Raw genomic sequence first — 20,078 nt, 5'->3', positions numbered from 1 at the left:
GGCAAGAAAATGAAGTGGGCTATACCATACCTCCACTGCTTCCCAAAGACACTTTGCTTGCTACCTAACTGGCAATCTGACAGAAAAACTGCTTAGGCAATGAAAAGTTATGAGAAGCTTTGTGCCAGCAATGTGTGTGGAATGTGCTGGGAAGCACTTTCTGCCTATGAAGTCTAGATAAGTTCACAGTACATAGGAAAACAAATGGATGTACAGTGAACAGTGCAGAATATTGCTCAATAGCAATATGAAATACCAAGATCTCACTTCAATCTGCTGCATCTCTGGAAACAATTTATGCTAGTTATAAGTGGTAAATACGTACCTAGCTAACCAATCTATGATCAGCTTCTGATTGAATCACTTCTCATGTCAGGTTTTAATTTTCTCAACAATTTGTTTTTTGTCCCTGCAAGTGTTGCAATTGAACCAAGTGCTTCCACTCAAGTGCATACCAAAGGCATTAAGAAAACATGAGATTAATCAGTTTCATGTTTTGACTATCAAAATGGTGAACGCACAAGCTTGTCTAAAAACTTTTCAAGATTGCTATGGACATCTACTTGTAAGTCTTACATGTCACAAGAGCAGTGGAAGTAACAACTCTATTTAGCAAAACCCAACATGCCTCTCGTACACATGACATCAACAAAAGAACCTCCCTGTGTACATTTTACAGTAAACACTGAGAATCTGAAAAAAAAATCCCATAAGTTAAAAATAGTCTTTACAACTTCAGCTGTATCAAAATCATAAATTAAAATTAATTCCAAAATCTTGTTGCTCACCATGATCGGGTAATAGTAAAGTGACCCTCCCTCTTCATTCTACTGAAATCACATCACCCTGCTTTGTGGACACGTCCAAAATCCTTCTTTTCAGGCTTCACACAAGCCTCTTCTCAGCTCTCATGACACCACAAGATCCCGGGCTCACCACAACTGTATCACCTATAACCCTTTTAAAAGCAACTAGGAGGCTTCAATTTCTCTCTCCTAGTATTTTTAACTACCAATGCCTATTTCTTAAGAAATTATTTCTTCCTCTTTTAACTTCCCCAATGGAGACTGCTTCTGCAACACGGTCTGCTCCTCCCACAAGCAATCCTGAAAGCTTCTGCAGGCAGTTCCCATCTCCTTCTCCAGAGGCTTCTGCAAAATGCTCCTCCAATGTGCCAAGAATGAATTCTGCAGCATACTTCATACCACTGCACTGATCAGGTGGGAAGCTCCTTGCTTCCGACAGCTCTGACACCACAAACCACTTAGTGACTCCTTCCCGTGGATCTCACCAGGTTGGAGAAATTCACTTCATTTGCACAGGCCGAGCACACCAGAATGACATTCTGAAGGCTGTCAAGGTTACACTACAATTACACATCAATTGCTCTGCCTCTGAACATTAATTTGCTAGAAGACATTATAAACAACATGTACTTATAACAATATTTGTCAAAATCGATTTAGACATTTTTCCTAAGAGAAGAAAGGAACATTTTTTGATAGAAATACATTTCACATTATATTGCTCTTAATAATATTAGGATTTATTTGAAGTAATTAATAAAAAAAACATATTTACAGCTGAATTAAATTGAAAAAACAGGACAGGAACATTTACAACCAAGTAACAGACTAAAAACCAGAAAGACGAAAACAATGAAAAAAAAACTTTTTGGAAATATTTTGCTGTCTCTTGGAACTCTGTATGTCATCCATAGATGCTAACACTCTAAGAACATCTAAGGCATTGTAATGCTAAGCATGAACACCTTCTAATATTAGCATCTGCCTAACTTGCTTCCAAATGAAAATCTATTTTAACACAAGGAAGCTACTCAAATGAAAATAATTTAGTGGGTCAAAATAATTTTTGTAAGATTTCCATCCCAAAACTCTCAAAACTATTTACAAGAGGAAATCACAATTCACCCTATTCACATTTGCTATCCATCAATCCTGCCTGAAATAGGGATGAACACAGAACTAAATCCTATCTTTCTTCTTGGAAACATGAAGTAAAAGATTTTTTGATGTCTTTGATTTAACATCCAGTGGGACATTTCCTTGAGAAAGGCTTCTAACAAAGTTCCTTGGTATATTCTGTTCTTGCTTCCTGCTCTTCATTTTAATTCCTAGTGAAGAAAGAAATGTTATTAGAAATAGAGAGACACTCCTTCAATAAACACAAGTAGACTGTAGCCAACATGGACCTCCTTTTCAGAATAGGTCTAAGAATATTTACACATTTCTTTCCTTGACTGAAAGCCTAATTCTAATATGCAAAAATGTGATCACTCAGCTCAGTAATCCAGTGTTTTAACTGCCTACAGAGTCCCATGATTAGACCCTGAACTGACAGGAGATGCTATTAAAAAAGCACAATGTTCTATAAAAACGTGTAGAAATATGAAACAACGTTATTAATCCTTATTACAGAATAGCATTGGAAAGTGAACACTATGTGATTATAGAAAGTTTTGTCTTTTTAATCTGAAAACAGCTCTTCCTCTTAGGTATTTGGTTAAGGTTTATTCTGCTCTTGAAAATAAAGTCTATTTCATATTCAGTTCAACACTGACTAATCAAAATTTTATTCCCATTTCAGAACGTGCTTCTGCATTCCACAGATCCTTAATTCCAGAGTAGGGACTGAAGAGTGGCAACTTCATAACCTGGTCTGTGGTAGCAGACACTGATGCTGATAAACCCTGCATGCAATTTGCCAAGTAAGTTGGTTAGACAGAGCTTAGACTCAGATATTCAGTTTCCAGAAAGCTTCTTGTAATACCACCTCAACATTTCCCGTGAGCACAGTAAGACATTTTCCCTCACATTCCCTCACAGCAATTTTTACATAAAAACACGTATGTGCTGTGAAGCCAGTGCATTGCCCATACCACTGGAAAAAGCTACACAATGGAAACGTTTTTTCACATTGCTTTTCTATTTCATAAGAAAAGCAAAAAACTTTGAAAAGCAAAAAATTCTAAAATTTGAGAACCAATATTGGATCTCCTCTAAATAGCCCAAGAATATTGTTAAGTGTATCTTTGGAGAGAGAGGAAAAGGAGGCAGAAATTAAGGAAAATTGTACATATTTAGCATATTAAAATCTGCTGCAGGTGCCAAGCCCGAGAAAAGGCAGAGGTTTTTATAAAATTGTGAAGACCTTTGTGAACATTGGCTGAAAACAAATGCTATTTGTAACTGATTTTATTACAGAAAAGATTTATGCACCTCAGAGAGAAGGCAAATAATTAAGGCAAACTTTCACACAATAGAACTTGCTAATATTATTATCAGCACTATGTTAGAAGCAAAATAATTTTTCCTGTTATTGTTTTTTGCCCAAAATAGCCCCAAATTTTAAGACCAAGAAATCTCTGAAAAAACCTTTTACCTGTTAAAACAAATCAGTTTGGTGATGTAAAATAAAGCAAGGAATTAAAAATAGGTATGGAAATTATTAGAGAATTTTATTTCTTGACAAACCACACTTGGGCAAAGACAAAACTGGTAATAAATCTCACCAAATTTCTCAACAAGTACATAAACTACTTTAGGTGGAAGACCTTGGCTCTTGGGAAAAAGGGTTTCCCAACAACCGTGTAATAATATTAAATTGAATTTTGATTGGATACTATCTATATAACTGACATTCTGAATTGTTTGTAAGAAAGGGATGTACTAGGCAAACCAATGGCCTAGTTCACTGTCACAGCAATACGTGCTCCTGAGCTGCCAAAGCCAGTTGAGTGCAATCCTGGCCTGCCCCTGCTGTGCATCGCTGTAACCGAGGTGATGCCTTCTGGCCCTTTGTGGTCGCCAGAAACTGATGCCTGGTGAAGGCTGGCCTGGAGCAGAGGCTGGGCAGAGCTGGAGAATAAAGCAGGGATTTATTAAAGGATCTCCTCCATGGATCCACCTTGGGCAGCACCAGAGCCCAGCCAGGGCTGCACCCAAGAGGAACCCAAATGGTCCCAAAATGCACGAGCGCTCCCGGGGGCTCTCACTGTGATCAGCTCTGCTCCATGGGCACACTGGAGTTCATTGTCCCATTCCAGCTTTAGCCCATGCAGTCCCATCCTGCTTGTTTTTCTCTCTCCAGCCCACGCTGTTGGTGCTCTTGGGCTGAGATTTGGATCATTTGTCCTTGGTGCCCAGCTGGAGCAGGAATTGTTTTGTCTCCCTGCTCTGTGCAGAGAGCTCACCATCCCCTCGTGTGAAGCTCAGAAGTGCACACTGAAGCAGCCCAGAAGGTGAAAATATAAAAGCAAACCCTGAGGCAGCAAAGGCAGTGTCACCCACCCCAGCTCTGGCACTCACCAGCCACCTGGGGAACTCGCAGGGCTGCGTGGCTTAACAGCACGTCCTGCCGAGAGCGCTTGGCCGCAACCGGGTCCTGCAGGCTGCCCAGCACCGTGTTTGAGGTGGAGCTGCAAAAGGTGCCAGAAAGGAGTCTGCTTTCAGTACAGTCACTGCCAGCAGTGCCTCTGGCCTTGCAATGTAGAAATACTTGAAATATTAGCCAGTGTTCACAGAATCGTAACAGAATGCAAGGAATAAACGAATTTATTATGGATATCTATGGATACTATTCCCCTTTTTCCTGTTAAAAATTCAAAAGAATGCTTCAACTGTGAAAATAAGAAGTAATGTTGGCACTTGTATTCGAAGGCAGGACAATATGTCACAGTTTTGTTTGAAACCATAGAAGCCAGTTTGATGGCCATCACATTCAAATTATACTAAAAAATAATCTTAAGGCATGTTACAAAATCCTTGAAATGACCAAGCTGTGTTTATTGAACAAATCACATTTTTTTATTGCAACAATAACTTTTCTACAGCCTCCAACACAGTTGGAGGGGGTGGCTTCATAGCAAACAATACTTTTTAACTAAGCTGCAAGAAAACTGTTACAGCTTCAAATTCATTAAAAGCAAACCTCTATATTTTATCCACAGCCCTTTATGTGACGGACTTAAGGTCTGCAGTGAAAATTATGAACCTATCTGATCTCACCCTTCTGCAATTGCCTCACAAACTTCCTTGGTTCCACTCTGCAGACAGCCTCGTAAACAAGCTAATCGTATTTATGTCCCAAGTTCCTAAGCTCTTCCTATTCCTGTAATAAATATTGTATTATTTCCACTTTATAGTCCCCTAACTCACACTTTCTTAATAATAATTTTCTGCCTAAATGAAAATATATAGCAAGCAGCAAAGACTAAGACTTTCCTTGTGCCAGTCCTAAAAATCTACTCATGCATGCCTCTTGCAAGAGAACTCATGCCAATAAGAATATACCATTATTTGGTAAAATAGTCTCTTATGACTGACTTGCCCCTACTCCCTAATGCTGAAGACACAACTGTTTCAAATTATACTTCTAATGTGGACCATATGACTGAAATTTAAGTTTTTATTCTAGCATTAGCAGGAGATGAATAGCTGGAGTGAGCCACTTCAATCAGGGAAAGCACGGGAGAGAAAAGAGGGAAAAAGTAAAGAAGAGAATGGAACGAAGGCACTCTGAAAAGTAAGAGCACGTTCCTTTTCTCCTTCGTAAAGGCGTTTTCATTCCTTCTCTTCATCACCTCATCACCAACTGCTAGACAAAACCATAAAGAATTTCAGCCTACAGATGAGTTACTGAGGCAGAATGATCTCCATAAAAGGAACAGAAGTTGTGGGATTTTTCTGTAGTGCACTGGGAAATATGTTTAAGACACAAAAGAAACAAGGTGAGCAGAAACAGCTGATCTTTTGGGAAGAAATAAGCACACACACTTATCTATATCTATATCTATATATATATTTAAATTATTATATAGTTACTACAAAAAAATTACCTCAAAAGCCTGTCTGAGAACTTTTACCTTAGGACTAGATAAAACAGGCTTCAAAAGGTCCCATACCTCTCCTTAGAGAGAATGTAGGAAAAGCTAGCGTGGTTGCAGAGAACAGGTGATTTATTTTGCTAAATTCATAATCAGCTATTTGAAAATACGAGCAGTGCCTCTTTTCTCATCCTAGAGCAAAAGAATTTATTTGTCATCCTAGCAAGACAGTTTAGAACAGTAATTGCTAACAATCAGAACAGTAACATGAAACTAGAGCAGATGAATCTGATCTTCTGGGATAATTCTCTAGTTTAAAGATGCTAATAAACAAAAAGGCGCTCATGTTTCTTCATGTCCTGTGATCTGTCTATAGCCTTGTCCCAACAGTCTTGAGATATTCTTTGTAAGACCTGGGCGGTGGTAGCTCCACTCACTGTCTAGCAACAGGTCATTTGTAACATGATTTTAAAATGGCTGTATCAATTTTTGCTTTTGGAAATAGGACAAAAAAGAACGACCAGATCTTTCATAGCTAATCAGGTTGAAATACATGAAAAAAACCCCAAAGCCAACCAAAGAAATAAATACACAAAAAAATTTCAATTCAGCTTAATGTCTATTCAGTTTCAGCTTTTCTGCTGCTCCTGCTCATAAACCTCTTTTACAGGCATAAACCAGAAGTGACGATACAAAAGTTCTTCCTAGAAAAGACTGCAAAATTTAAGTTGCAATATATGAGACTGAAAATGAATGATCAGAAAATCAAAGTTGATCACCTAAGTATTGTCGTTCTATTTTTTCCCTGCTTTGTATTTTGGTAGTTTCTAATGTGCTCCGGCAAAGGCAAAACGTTTTCAAAAAACTTAGATTTTTAATTGATGATGAAATTTCTCTTTTCAGAACTATGTGCCATCTTTCTATTTTGAGCAGACAGCAGCTACACAAGACATGATATTAGTTTATAATTATCAAAATAGAAGTTCTTAAACCAAGACTAAAGAAAAAAATCTACTGAAGTTACCCAGAAAAGCAACAAAAAAATTCAATTGAATTCAAGCATATGTGAATCAGAACATGTCATATGCAGGCCCAAATGACTTCTGTAAGATGTTTTCAGATTTGAAATATTAGAACAAAACTGAAGTAAGAACATAAGAAATGAAAATTCATTTTTTCTAGTAGGGTTAGTTTAATCTTACCTTAATATCTTTCTTTTTCTCTGAGCAGCCGAAGTCATTGCCATGTATGAGGGCTTCTCAAATACTGGAGCAGAATTTTTGTTTCTTAGGGAAGAAAGATCAAGTCTGAAATAAAAGAATTATATTTTTGCAAAACATATTCTTGGTAAAAGTCAAGTACATCTGTTCTTAACTCTGAACAAATACATGGCAAGTTGAAAACCAAAACTAGAAATTAATTTCATTAACATTGTTTGAGGTAGCTTTGCAGACTTGTGACATGCACAGCAGCTTTAGGCATGGCATTTCACCATGTGGAGAGGTTAAGTACCCATTTTACAGATAGAAAACATAAGGCTTAGAGAAGGTAACTTGCCTGAGGCATCACAATCCATTTAAAAAATGCTGTATTTTCTTTTTGGTACATATCTTCTGAAACAGGATAAGCTTTCAACTTCATTTATTGTCACTAACATACTACTGTTTTCAATTAATGGCAGAAATGAATTTGATGTTGATCAGAATTGAGGGTTTCATTTTCAAAATGTTGGGTTTATTTATAAAATGGATACAAATGGAAAAACCCAGCTGTAAAGACAGGCAGGATTAAATTACTTGGTAATGTTTCTCACCCATATGAAAGGAAAATACCTTTGCACAATGCTGTTGCTGCATGGCTGCGAGTCCTTCCCGGATGAGTAAGCAGACACCTCAGCTGTCTCATCGGTACCTTCACAGAGAACGATAGTGGAGTTCAGGACAGCCTCGTGGCTCTCGGGGAGCACGTCACACGCGCCGTCCACCACGCTGCTCCTCCTGGCTGGCCCGTCTGCACTGCAGGCACCGACTGTCCCCAGGCCGGCCAGGTGCAAGGCCTCCTTCACCACAGCCCGAGCACAGCAGCTCTGCGCTGCCTTTCTGCACGAGTCTGGAGTGTAGACTAGGGGGTAGACCTCCTTGGCGAGAGAATCCTCCAGCTGCTGCAAGCTGCAGTGGCTGGAGGCAGCTGGACTTGGAGCTACCACTGGAGAGTCCATCAGCTTCCTCCTAGTTCTCTTCTGTGGTGGTTCAGTGTATTCTAACACTTGTGTATTGTCATTCAGGTCTCGTGATGGCGTACCAAAGGAGGTGCCTGTCAAACATAAGTAATGATGGTCAGCACATCTAACTGCACATACTACCGAAACCTTGCTTCTTCCCTCCTCTTCCCGAGTGAGACAGGAGCAGAAATTCTTACTAATACTATTTCTTTCATAGGCATATCAACTTCATCATGTAAGTGAAATTACTTCTACTGCAGCATTGTCTAGGTTGGCATTTGCTGTGACACTCAAAGTGTTGGAAACATGCACAGGTTGGCATAGTTAATCCCAGAAGTTATAGAAATCATCACAACTAAGATCTGACACACGGCAAGAGGGGATGGAAGAGCAAGAGCATTGAAAATTATTGCACTGCCATGACAAAACTCAGACTTTAAGGTGGTACAATCACAGCAACCTAGAGCTGACTCCTGATCAGAGCCAGGCTTTTCTGCAGCAAGTACCATGCCGAATAATGAGAGACTGTTGAAAAAGGAATGACATGGAACCATCTAAAAGGACATTATTTTCTGACACTGCAAATAAGAAAGCAGTGTTTTGCAAAGGGGCAAACAAAGAAGTTGAAGTTATAGGATCAGGTACTAGGATTCTGTCACCCTACTCTATCAACTGTAGGGAGCAAAGCTCCTGACTAACAACTTCCCCCACCCTCAAAAATAAAGCAAGCAATACAGTGTAATTGGCCATTCTCATTCATCCTGATGGAAACTATTTTTCTTGAAGAGCCATAATGGTTTTATTTTCAAGTAAATGGTAATAAAGGCAATGTCCAAAGGAAGACAGAAAAGGCCTTTCTCTTACTCAAGCTTTCAGTGAAGGAGGATCATTTTAAGACACAGCTCACTGCTCAAATGGTGACTTACACCGTTATAATACCCAAAAGCTATGAAATTTCTTTTTTAAACAAATCAAGAGCAGGAGAGGGCTGTCAAAACCCCAAGTGCTTCTATATTTAACTTCCAGTGCAAATTTAAGAAATGAAGCCTAGTATCCTTAAAATGCCTATGGATTGGATCCCCTTCAGCTGGCAGCCAGACTCATACTTCTCCTTTCTGCATTGCCTGCTTCATGCCTATGAGCAACTAAAGTGCAAAAAGAACTCCTGCTTTTTAAATTGATGCAAGTTACTCGGGAATTAGCTATGGTATTCCCAGAACAGTGTTGATAAATATTTATTTCTTCTAAATTTCATTCTATTTGTGCCTCAGACTAAGAAAGCTAGTTTGAACTCCTCAGTCTGAATGCTTCTATAGTTCTCTCTCATAACACTTAGGGCATTTTAACTATTCCAAAAACATTCTTGGAACACGACAAAGATTGATTAAAAACATGTATGTATTATATTATTTCACATCCACAAGCTTGATTTGTTACAGAAAGCAAGGCTTAAATAGTTGTAGCTTTTTCTCTGCTTACCATTTCACAGGCTCCATTTCATTTTGACCTCATCGCCCAGTTGCAACCCAATTTGCCAAGATGCTTTGAAAAAGCTGATTCCCCAAGCACCCTCAGAAATCACATCTGGGAAAAGGCCCAAGTAAGATCCTCACTGAAGAAGAGCCAAGGAGGGATGATCTTGACACTGTTTTTGCTACACACCTTGGTACTAGACATGCCATATGACTGGATACCCAGCTAGACGAGATGATGCCCAGTTAGCAGACAGAAAACAGAGCTCTAAGGGACAGCCAAGGATTTAAGGACCACAACGAAACCTAGACCTGCTCCAGGAGGACACAACAGGTAGTACCAAAGTGTGTACAAGTGCCAAGTCAATTAGATATAGGCCACAAGACTGTTCTATGTTGCCACAACTTATTCAATAATGAAACCACTGAAAAACCAAAGCAAACATTAATTCCTCACTCCGGGGCTCAGTGTCAGAATGAACAATGTTTCAACAGCTCATGGGAAAAGCAGCGTGGACAATTACATGAACAATTACACGGAGCTTTGAAGAAACACATACATGGAAAACTTGGGCCTGAGAGAACTACCTGACATGGAACAACTGAATTGTGAATTTGTCCGTGTGTGCACCTGTGTACAGCTCACTTTATGAATGTATGTAAAGGACCTCTTCTGTGTCAAAATGCAAACGAGATTATCATCTTGTACAGCACCTAATCCGCAGCCAGCTTTCACCAGGTGAAATGCAGCAGGTTGCCGAGATGCTCATTGCAATCTAGACACTAAGCTAATTCAGGATATTCCCCATGGGCAGTGCAATGCAAACAGCAGTAAAACAGGGCCTGAGTGTTCCCCTAATAATCTTTACCTCACCCCAAAATAAAAAAAGGCCCACTGTGATAAAGACATATTTCTCCAAGACTTGGCTGGATTTAGCAGTAAACAAGAAACTTATTTATGAACAATTTAAAACATCTACTCTCTGTCACTACCAACAAAGCTATGCTTCATTATGTACTTGCTCTTTAATTTTGTTCTAATAAGTACAATATATACCTCAGTGTAACAGACTAACAAATCTTAAAAAAAATTCTAGTCATCACAAGCAAAAATTGAATCCAAACCTTTTTCAAAAACACTTTTGACATCTTATATTCTTAAATACAAGAGTAAGGTTTATATAATCTAATGTTTGAAACAGCTATCCATTAAATGACTCAGGACACATTTAAAATATTCATTTATTAGTTTTTACTCCTATTTATACGCATCTGAACGTCTGTTTCAGGAAAAAGAATGGTTAGAATTCTATTAGTCCATTGCTACATTAGGACAGGGAGGTTTCAGTTTCACAAAGTTTGCTTCCTGTAAGACACTGAGGTTTTGCTAATGTCCTAAAGTTACTAGAAGGAAGTCTGATGGAGAAACATTTTGGTGGGAGTGCCAAGGTTCAGAAGCTTCTACAAGCCTAAATATTGGAAGCATTTTAAAATTAACTGTAAATACCAGCATTTAAATCATTAACTAAATACGTAAAGAACACAAAAGCACTGCCAACATAAATAATTTGATGAATTCCATCATAATGGAGAGCATTTTGTACTGCAATTCAAGTAAACTAATAACAAGAGTTGCAGGAATTCTATATAAAGCAAATATAAGCTGTTAGTAAAAACAAAGAGCTATTTTTAAAATCTATTCATTTCTGGAATAAAACTCATTGTAAAACTAAGTTAAAATACAACAAGCTTTTCTCGTCATTAAAGTCTTGGAAATAATACAAGATACTGAAGAAGTGTCCCTTCCCTCAGCTTTCTGTGAGACTATTAGGTTGCTCCTAACACAGTAAACATGTAAACAAACCAGTAATATCGTATTTAACTTGGCTTCACTACATAACATAAACCAATTATGATGGACAAAACCAGCTCCAAAGTCCTAATTCCACGTCAGCTTCTTGTTCTACTGTATATAGCTCCAGTTAACATCTCAGGTAAATAAACACGCAGCAAGGAAAACATTGGAGCCACAAAACAAAGAACTGCCAGTGCTTCTATTTCCATCTTCCTAAGGAAGCTACTGAAGCTAGTTGCTGACTGTCTGGCAAGTGTTTTAATAGCTACTATTGAGAAGTTTATGTAAAAGGGACTCGGACAACAGAAGCTGCTACAGAAACTCTACTACTTCCATCCATTTCTCAATACGTGGTACTGAGGATGATACTTGGAGAAGCAAGCAGGGCTATTTACATTTCCTTAAAGAACAAATCCAACTAGTTCCTGAATGGATGGCTAATGGTGATCATTAAGTACTGCCATCATTTTCCTACTGAGAGGTAAACAACATGTTCCAACTATTAAAAAAAAAATCAAGCATGTTCCATAATAAAGCGGGGATATTATGTTTATAGGCCATATTTGCTTCATGTTTTATAGCTACTTCAATCTTTTGCACCAATATCGTCATCACCATAATTCAGTAATATTTTTTATTTCATATACAAAAATGAATCACTTATATGCTTTACAGAACAGCCACAGTTAACTTGATGAAGTAGCTTAAAAGAAAAATTTGGAAGTTTTATTTCCTTAACTAGTACTTTCACACCTACAATGCATCTCTTTAAAAATAAACATTATTCCAAATATATTTTAGAGAAGAGATCACATATTTGCTGATCCTTAATTTCAGGTTGCTGTTTATAAAAGATAATTGTCAAAATTCTTTAAGATACTATTTAAGAGATTCACTCAGAAATTAAACATTAAAGCCATCACCCACTGATCAACCACCCCATCCAGTGACACGAGGTGGTTTTGGTCCTAAGTTTGCTGTATCATTTGTCCCAAAAGACTCCTCAGAAGTACTGATTTATGTGACAAGAAACACAGCAATATCAGATATTTACAGCCCTGTGCACTAATACCAGAAGCAGAATGCACCATGTGAGAAACATGAGTCACAGGAAAAGTGAGCAGAGCTCATGGCAAAACAACTCTGATGAATTGAGTTAGTTCTAATTGACATTAGGGACAAAATAATGGCCAAGACTTGTCTTCTTCTGGAACTCATGCTAATACAGGCATAAGGGGATTATTTCTGGAACCTGTGCTAAATTAAGTCTAGCAGGTTGTTCTGCTAAAGTCAAATTAAATATTAATGTATTCATTTCAATAAACATTTCTGGGCTACCACTGATTGATCAAATTACAATTCTAATCATACGTTTTCATTCCTTTAACAACTGACTCATGGAATTCCAAACTGCAAATGAGGTCTAGTCAATGCATTTCAATTCTTTAATATTCCTTGTGACCCAAAGGCATCATCACTGTGATGGCAAGTTTCACAACAGGGTCACAAACAACAGCTGTGAACTGAAAAAGGCTCAGATCCAGGCTGCACTCTTGCAAGTCCCAGTGATCAGGTGTACAGCTTTACACAGCATGAGAAAAAATACTCAGAAGTCACCTGAGACAGTATGGAAGAGCTGCTCAGTAAGACAAATCTTTCCTATTGAAGGCACATGCTTTTCCTGCTTGAAATAACATCTTTTACTATGTGCAACTGTACCTCAATTTTCCCTGTCACACAAAATAAGAAACTGACTGCTCAGATCAGAATGGTTGTGACAAGGGGAGGCAACGGATGCCTTTTTTTTTTTTTTTCTATAAATCAATTCCATCCTCTCAGTGGTAATGTACAGTAAGGCTTGTGGAAATGGGATGCTTGAAACAGTGCCAAGAACCTCCCCATTCAAAGAAAAACGTGCAAGTACCAGTCAGAGCTCTCCAGCCAGCAGTCTGAACTCGGAATACTCTATGGCTCCCCATTAATGAACACTTCAGAATGGGTGCCCAAATACACTGTTAAACGAGCTCGAGCTTTCTTGGAGACAAACAGTCAAATTGTTCATGACATTGCACATCTATAGTTACATGAAGCATGCACTAGCTTAATCTACATTTTTAATGTATGTGTCAAAAAAAAAAAAAAAAAAGAAAGTATATTGGAAAGCCAGCATTTTCTGTAAAAAGCAACAAATTTAACTTCTAGTTAAGGTCAGGATTTTACAAAAGGCATTTAAGGATTTCAAAGGCTAAAGGAAAAAGAAGACAGAAGGAGGTCGACTCCTGTAGTGAAGCCCTCCATTTTCTTTGGCAGAGCATATGATCTTTAACGAGCTTTCACTAGAAATCAAGAGCTGATTCACTAGAATTGACCACCTTGATAATTTGACCGTAGAAACAGACACGGAATGAATGGCCAGAAAACATCTTTATCTTCTCCTTGCATACTACAACTTTAATACTGTTTAATATATGAGAGGCCCTTTCCAAAGGAGTAATCTTCATTACAAACAAAGACTTGGGCATTACTGCAAATCAGCTGAAATTCTTTGCTATTCTGAAACTCCTGATTGGAAGAAGGACCTTACAACAAGATCACATTAAAGTCAATTAATATAATAGAGTAAGAACATTTAGGATGATAATCCAATAACTTATTTCTTTAGAAGACTTTAAGGAAAACTAGAATAAACCCCCCGACCCTTTCACCTTGGCTATCCTTCTCTTTGCAATTTTCAGATTCTCTTCCCACGTCAATTGCTAGTTTGACTTTGTTCTTCAGGACCAGTTAAACAAAGGTAGTCAATTCCAAAGAAACACACAAGACCTGCAGGTCCTGCTTTCATAGTTTTACCTGTTCTGCAGAAATGATGTAGCTGCTTTGACCTTTTGGAGAGTCAAAGTGCTTGCAATCAGAAAAGTTATTTGACTTAAAATATTGTAATTTTTATGTGAAAACACCAAATAATAATTAATTTGCATTTGAACATTGTCACAGCTCTCTCAAAGAGCTGCAGGCAAAAGTTTGTGTCATTAAAAAAGTTTCTGCAATGATTACAGCCTCATGTTCTGCAGCACACAGCATTCAGCACTGTCTTTAAATACAGATGGTTTCCTGTATCACTGCCCATTTCAACACATAGCAACTAAAGAGAGACCTGTAGTTTGTTAATGATTGAAACTTCCAAACTGGAGAAGGGATGGATTCTGCACACATCCCTAGACACGTCTGAGCTCAACCAGAGACACAATTACTTATTTTGTAAGCCTACACTGAAGAAAAATGAACATTTTTCTCATAATGCTCTGTGTTTTATACATGAGTGCTATCTCATCTTTGCAGAGGGATTTTACCTCCAAAAAATTGTCTTCCAAATGTGTTAACACCGGTTCAAAGCAACACCTGAGATTTGTTACTAGCAGACCTAGTACACTCTCTTCCTCAATCTATATGCTCCAGCCTTACATTTCCTGGAAAGGAACCATTGCATTGCCATCAAACAAACAGCTGAAGAGGAGCTATTTAGTTGTGTTTGTGCTGAACAGAAAAAGAACTTCAAGCACTAGGAAGTGGATCACTTTTTCCCTCCCCACTTGTATTCCAGTGATTGTATCAACACCATTAGTATTTTAGGTAACCTTTCCCTAAAGGTTGCAAAATTTGGAGAACAGTTTTTTCTACCATGTTTTATCCTGTATCTAATGAGAGGGGGAAAGCAGTGGCAGTAATGCCTCCTATATTTCCCCTTGCAAAAACCAAAAAGCAAATAAAAATGATAAAAATACCACAAAAGATTTTTGTGGTCATCTTCAGGCAAAGGCACCATTTACAAGTGAAAGAAGTCTGTCTTAGCTGAAAACTGAAAATCATTTACCTACTTGAACATAAAGTTCAACAACTTTAGCATAAGGGAAAATTGGAAAACCTACACAGATTTCCTGAACACCCCTTAAATAATGTCTAATAAAATAAAATGTTCATGTTTAAATAGTTGATGTGGAATTTAAATAACAGTCATTTTAATATTTCCCTAAGAACTGACCAGGCCTCTTCCAACACAAAACTTCCAAGAAAGGTAGGAAAGAAGCAGATTAATCAAGAACTCCAACATAGCTTACTAGCATCAGAAACTAAAATTCACAAGAATGACAACCTACATATGACAAGACATGATCATTACAATGAATATTTTGTTACAGAGGATATTACAGAGCTTCTGGATTAGTGTCCCTATCTATTCTGTCAGAAAAAACAAGTATCTCTACACAAAAAACCCCAGTATCTAAAAACATATGCCTATGATTTAAAATAAATACCAGCTTTCAACCTTGCTGAATGAATCCCTGACTAACATGGGCAGAGTAAGAAGTGTAAGCATGCAAATCTGCTAACTTCCTTTTCCTTCTCTCTGTAGAAACAAAAGCCAACACACATTAAAAAGAAAAACCAACCCAAACTAAAATCAAACCAACGCCACTCATGAATAAAACCCCCAAGCCAACCAAAACACAAACAAACCAAACAATTCCAGCCCACTGCCAACAGTCTGAACTTCACACTGCAGACAGTGAAACGCTGTCTATCAACTATTTGGTACCATCAACAGCAACAAAAACACATGCTAAAAATCACAGACCCTCCTTATGAGAAGAGGGACAATTCGTGGTTTTGATACAATAATTGTCAAGCTGTGTGGAAGAAGAAAGCTATCAAAAGGAGGGAACTCATTTCACAGTTCACCAGGGGTCAATGCTCTTTTTGGAACTGCCAGCTTTTGAGAAGCTGAAGTACTTTTTGAAGCAGTATTTATCTCTCTTTCCCTTGTTACCTATGGATGTCTGTCAGTTAGAGATTATTAGCAGTAATGAGAAAGCCTCAGGGTGTTGAGTGCTCCCTGTCCACAGCACAAAACACAAGCATGGGCCCCAGAGCACTTGCACTATCAGGATCAAATTTGGCATGTAATCCATCAGAACAGCAGTGTCTGTGAGGATTCTTCAGCCCTTTTTACCCAGACTATGCTCCAGGGCAACTCACTCGACAGCTAAAGAAGAAAAGGCAGCTTTATAGAGTTATGGGGAAAAAAATGGGGCCATCAGGATAAAAAAGCCAGTTCCATGGTAGACATGGCAAATCCTTTGATTCTTGGAAACAAACTTCTGAAATATTGCAGTAAATTGATTCCCAGAGAATCTGTAGTTAATAGTAAATCTCATCTCCCTCAAGGCTGTTAGAAACTACACAAAACTATACCGGCTTAACATTTCAAGTCACTTTAACAGAATTATAACCAACCAACACTATGATTCCTTTCCCCTCAAAGTCACGTGAAAGATTCAAATGCAATTTTTAATAGCACTCACAGGATCAATGAACATTGATACATGGGCTACATTAGAAGAAGAGGATGAATTCATCTGTTGCAGTGTGTGCCTAGCCACTGAAAAAGTAAATATCTTTCCTATGTCTAATTAAGAATGGTGTAAAATTCATAGAAAGTGGGTCTGAGACTCAATTTTACATGTGGCTTCAGTATCTGCAGAAGTGCACATCTGTGTTTATGGATGATATCTGACTGTTGCAGGAGATATTTGAAAGATTTTCCAACAGAGAAAAAATGAATGATGCACTTACTGCATGGGGTGTTTGGTCTGCTCACAAGCTGTGGGAAGGAAAAGATAGCTGACATTTCTACTTCATGGTTTTCATTTTGATTCTTTTCTTCAGCCTGGTCAGCCCAAGCTACTGATTTTTGTCTTTGAATCAGCTGCTCAACCTCTGCATATTCAGTCTCACTTAAGTCATTTGTCAAGCCAGCTTCTTTCAACATCAGGTATTGCTTGCGAAGCACTGGAAGTGCAGTATTTAGTACTCTGCAAAACAGCAAGAGGCAAGACAAGTCCCCTTAGGGAAACAATTTTAACCCAGAAAACAAGTTTGAGAAAAGTCTTGCTTCTGTTTCAATCGAAACAAAATTCTCTAAATAGGTCTTCTCAAGTTACAATTGTCAGAACATCTTATCCCACCTACCATAACACCATACTTACTTTTCTGTTTGCTTATTATACTGATCCTGAAGGGACACCAGAGTCAACATGTGCTCAATCTGGGCTTTAAGGGCCTGAACTTCCAGATTTAAATGGCAATATTGCAGATCTTGACAAAGTTCCTTTAGGAAATTAGGAATAAAAATGAAAATCAAACAGCTGTATGTCAAACTGATAGAAAGAAACTAAAACTTCAACTAAAATTAATATTAGACCAGCCTATACTGAAAAGTAAAGATGGAATGGAGCTATATTATGTTAATAAAGTCTTACAGTAGAAAAGTATGATTTGATTGTTATTTACATGCATAAATATAACTTTGTAGATTGCTTTGACCCATAAGGTATGTGCTGCAATCAGCATTAAAAATCCAGCAGGCACACATGGATGCTTATCTATGCAAACCAAACAGGTTTGCCTCTTTCGGTATACTCTCTCCATATATTTTACTTTATTTCAATTATTAAGCTGTTCTTAACTCAGAGGTTTTACCCCTTTTCCAATTCTCCCCCATCCCCAAGCGTGGCAAAGTGAGAGGCATTTTACTTTTGGGATGCACCCGTCTTGACCCAGGAGGCGCATTTCATTTTCAACACGGTGCAGCCATTTGGAGTTTTCCTCAAAAAGATTGGTCTGCTCTTCTTTCTTCTTCTGCATGCGTACATAGTGGCTGTTAAGTGCTGAAAGCCTTAGATCCCGCTTGCAAGTGGCCTAAAAAAAAAATTCCCCCCCCAGTAATCAGCATTTAAGGTGGAAACTTTCAAATTCTGTTCACCAAATTCTCTTTCTTTATAAAGATTTTTTTCCTTATTTTTATATGACATAACCAAATAATTCCTGGTAACTTGAGTATGTCCTACAAAAAGCCTGCTAAAGGAAGAATAAAGCATTGAGTAAAAAGGAAAATCCTCTATCTTCAAATATCCAGCTCTCCTGGTGTCTGTTCTGTTTCTGAACTATGACAACTAGAAGGCACAAAACCAGCAGCAGCAAGCTGGACAAAAGCAAGGTAGTGTCCTGCCAAGGCAAAGGGCACCTTTTCTATTTAGGAGACAACCACACTCTGCCCTTGACCTCAAAAACTAGGTCACTACATCAGTAGTCATAGAGGAGGTGTCCCACTTTAATGAAATATTTATGCAGTAATTCATTACACAATTACTTAAGAAAAAGTCACACAAGTCTACCAAAACGAAGAGGTGATACCCTGCACTACATCACAGAAAACTCACCTTTTCTACTCTTTCTTCAGAGCACATCAGCTGAATTTGTTCGTGACACTGATTCTGGTAATATTTCTTTAGTGTATTTTCTTTCAGTTTCTTTTCCACCTTGAGGTACTCTTTTCTGATTTCCTCACGGTTTGCAAAAACATTTTTAAGTATTTCTTTGTACCTAAAGTCAAGGGATAATAATTAATTATTTATTGAAGGCTTTTTATGACCATCTCTTCGGTAGGGGAATTTTCAACTCCAAATTAATAAAATAAAGAAATTAAAAGGAAATAAGTAAAGCCTATTATAGATAAGCACTAAATAAAATGTCAGTACATCAGTAAGAATTTTATGTATTTGAACTGAAAATGGGATGTGAAGCTTTGAAGGAGTCACTACAAAGAAATCTTGTCATAATTATGAAGACAACACTGGGATTTAAAAGGCTCATGTGAAGATGCTTCAGATGCCTTTCTCTAACTCCAGAAGACACTAAATTCCTATGTCCTCTACTTTTTACATCAATTTATTAAACAGATCAGACTACTGTTGCCATAGACACACAAGGTGCTCCAACCCCTGCTAGCTATCCTCAAAAAAAGAGAACCACAAATGGCTTTGGATGCTCACTCTCCCTGAATGGGCTGTACAATTTCCATCACTTGTCGTTCCAAGGGACGACAAAAATCAGACCATTCCCCATGTTTTGACACGTCCTAGGCTAGCAGGGGGGAAAACCAAACTGTGGTAGATGGTACTCACGGAGTTATTGAGTAACCAGTTATCTGGGTACCCCCAGTCTGCAGCACAAGGCAGAATAACAAGAACAAGAAGACCTGGAAGCACTGCCACACTGCAATATAACTTTCACTGGTGGTTCCTTCTCCCTTTGCTCCTGAATACTGAAACTGTACAGTACAGAATGGCCAAAAATTCACTGTACATCTCAATAATAACCAACCTCCTATGCAAAGTATTTCATTACATCCTACGCTGTTAGAACTTTACATAAAAATCAACGCTTAACATGCAAGGGTTCTAACGGCATGCAACATTTGAGGTTATACAGTTTTCAGTATTAAAAAAACCCCATACAATTAAAAACTGTAAAAATGCTAAAAAAAAAAAAAACAGGTTCAACTCCAGAACAAGTTAGAGACGTTCTTGTCAATACTTGATTTCTTGCCAGTATTTCAGAAATAGCAATTCTATTTCACAGTCTAAAGTTTGAATAACTAAGTCTTTTATTCTATTTTGAATGTTTTACTACTCGCCTTTTAAAAAGAAACAGAATTAAGAAAATAATTCTTCTCTGCAGATTTAGAAATACAAGAGGTTTTCACTCAGTGTCTAGAGGATGCTTTCGCATCTAGTTAAAACGTGTACTAAAACACTCACAGAATTTTAAGTGTTACTACTTTAAGGA

At 37.9% G+C, this 20,078-nt stretch overlaps 1 protein-coding gene across 1 annotated transcript in view; it reads right to left on the bottom strand.

Moving 5' to 3' along the window:
- Positions 1-1,588: 1,588 nt before the first annotated feature.
- Positions 1,589-20,078, bottom strand: part of KIF18A (kinesin family member 18A) — a 29,612-nt gene continuing 11,122 nt past the window's right edge. Inside the window, exons 9-16 of the mRNA XM_068194822.1 lie at positions 18,671-18,833; positions 17,985-18,149; positions 17,438-17,559; positions 17,025-17,263; positions 7,678-8,158; positions 7,048-7,152; positions 4,329-4,438; positions 1,589-2,134 (exon numbers count right to left, since the gene is read on the bottom strand). Of these exons, the coding sequence (XP_068050923.1) occupies positions 1,986-2,134; positions 4,329-4,438; positions 7,048-7,152; positions 7,678-8,158; positions 17,025-17,263; positions 17,438-17,559; positions 17,985-18,149; positions 18,671-18,833 (1,534 nt within the window). The 3' untranslated portion in view covers positions 1,589-1,985. The remainder of the gene's footprint in view (positions 2,135-4,328; positions 4,439-7,047; positions 7,153-7,677; positions 8,159-17,024; positions 17,264-17,437; positions 17,560-17,984; positions 18,150-18,670; positions 18,834-20,078) is intronic.

Source organism: Anomalospiza imberbis, chromosome 6 (assembly GCF_031753505.1).
Source record: "Anomalospiza imberbis isolate Cuckoo-Finch-1a 21T00152 chromosome 6, ASM3175350v1, whole genome shotgun sequence".
Taxonomy (NCBI): Eukaryota; Metazoa; Chordata; class Aves; order Passeriformes; family Viduidae; genus Anomalospiza; species Anomalospiza imberbis.
The sequence above is the reverse complement of the archived record's forward strand: the minus strand, read 5'-3'. Positions and strand labels throughout refer to the sequence as shown.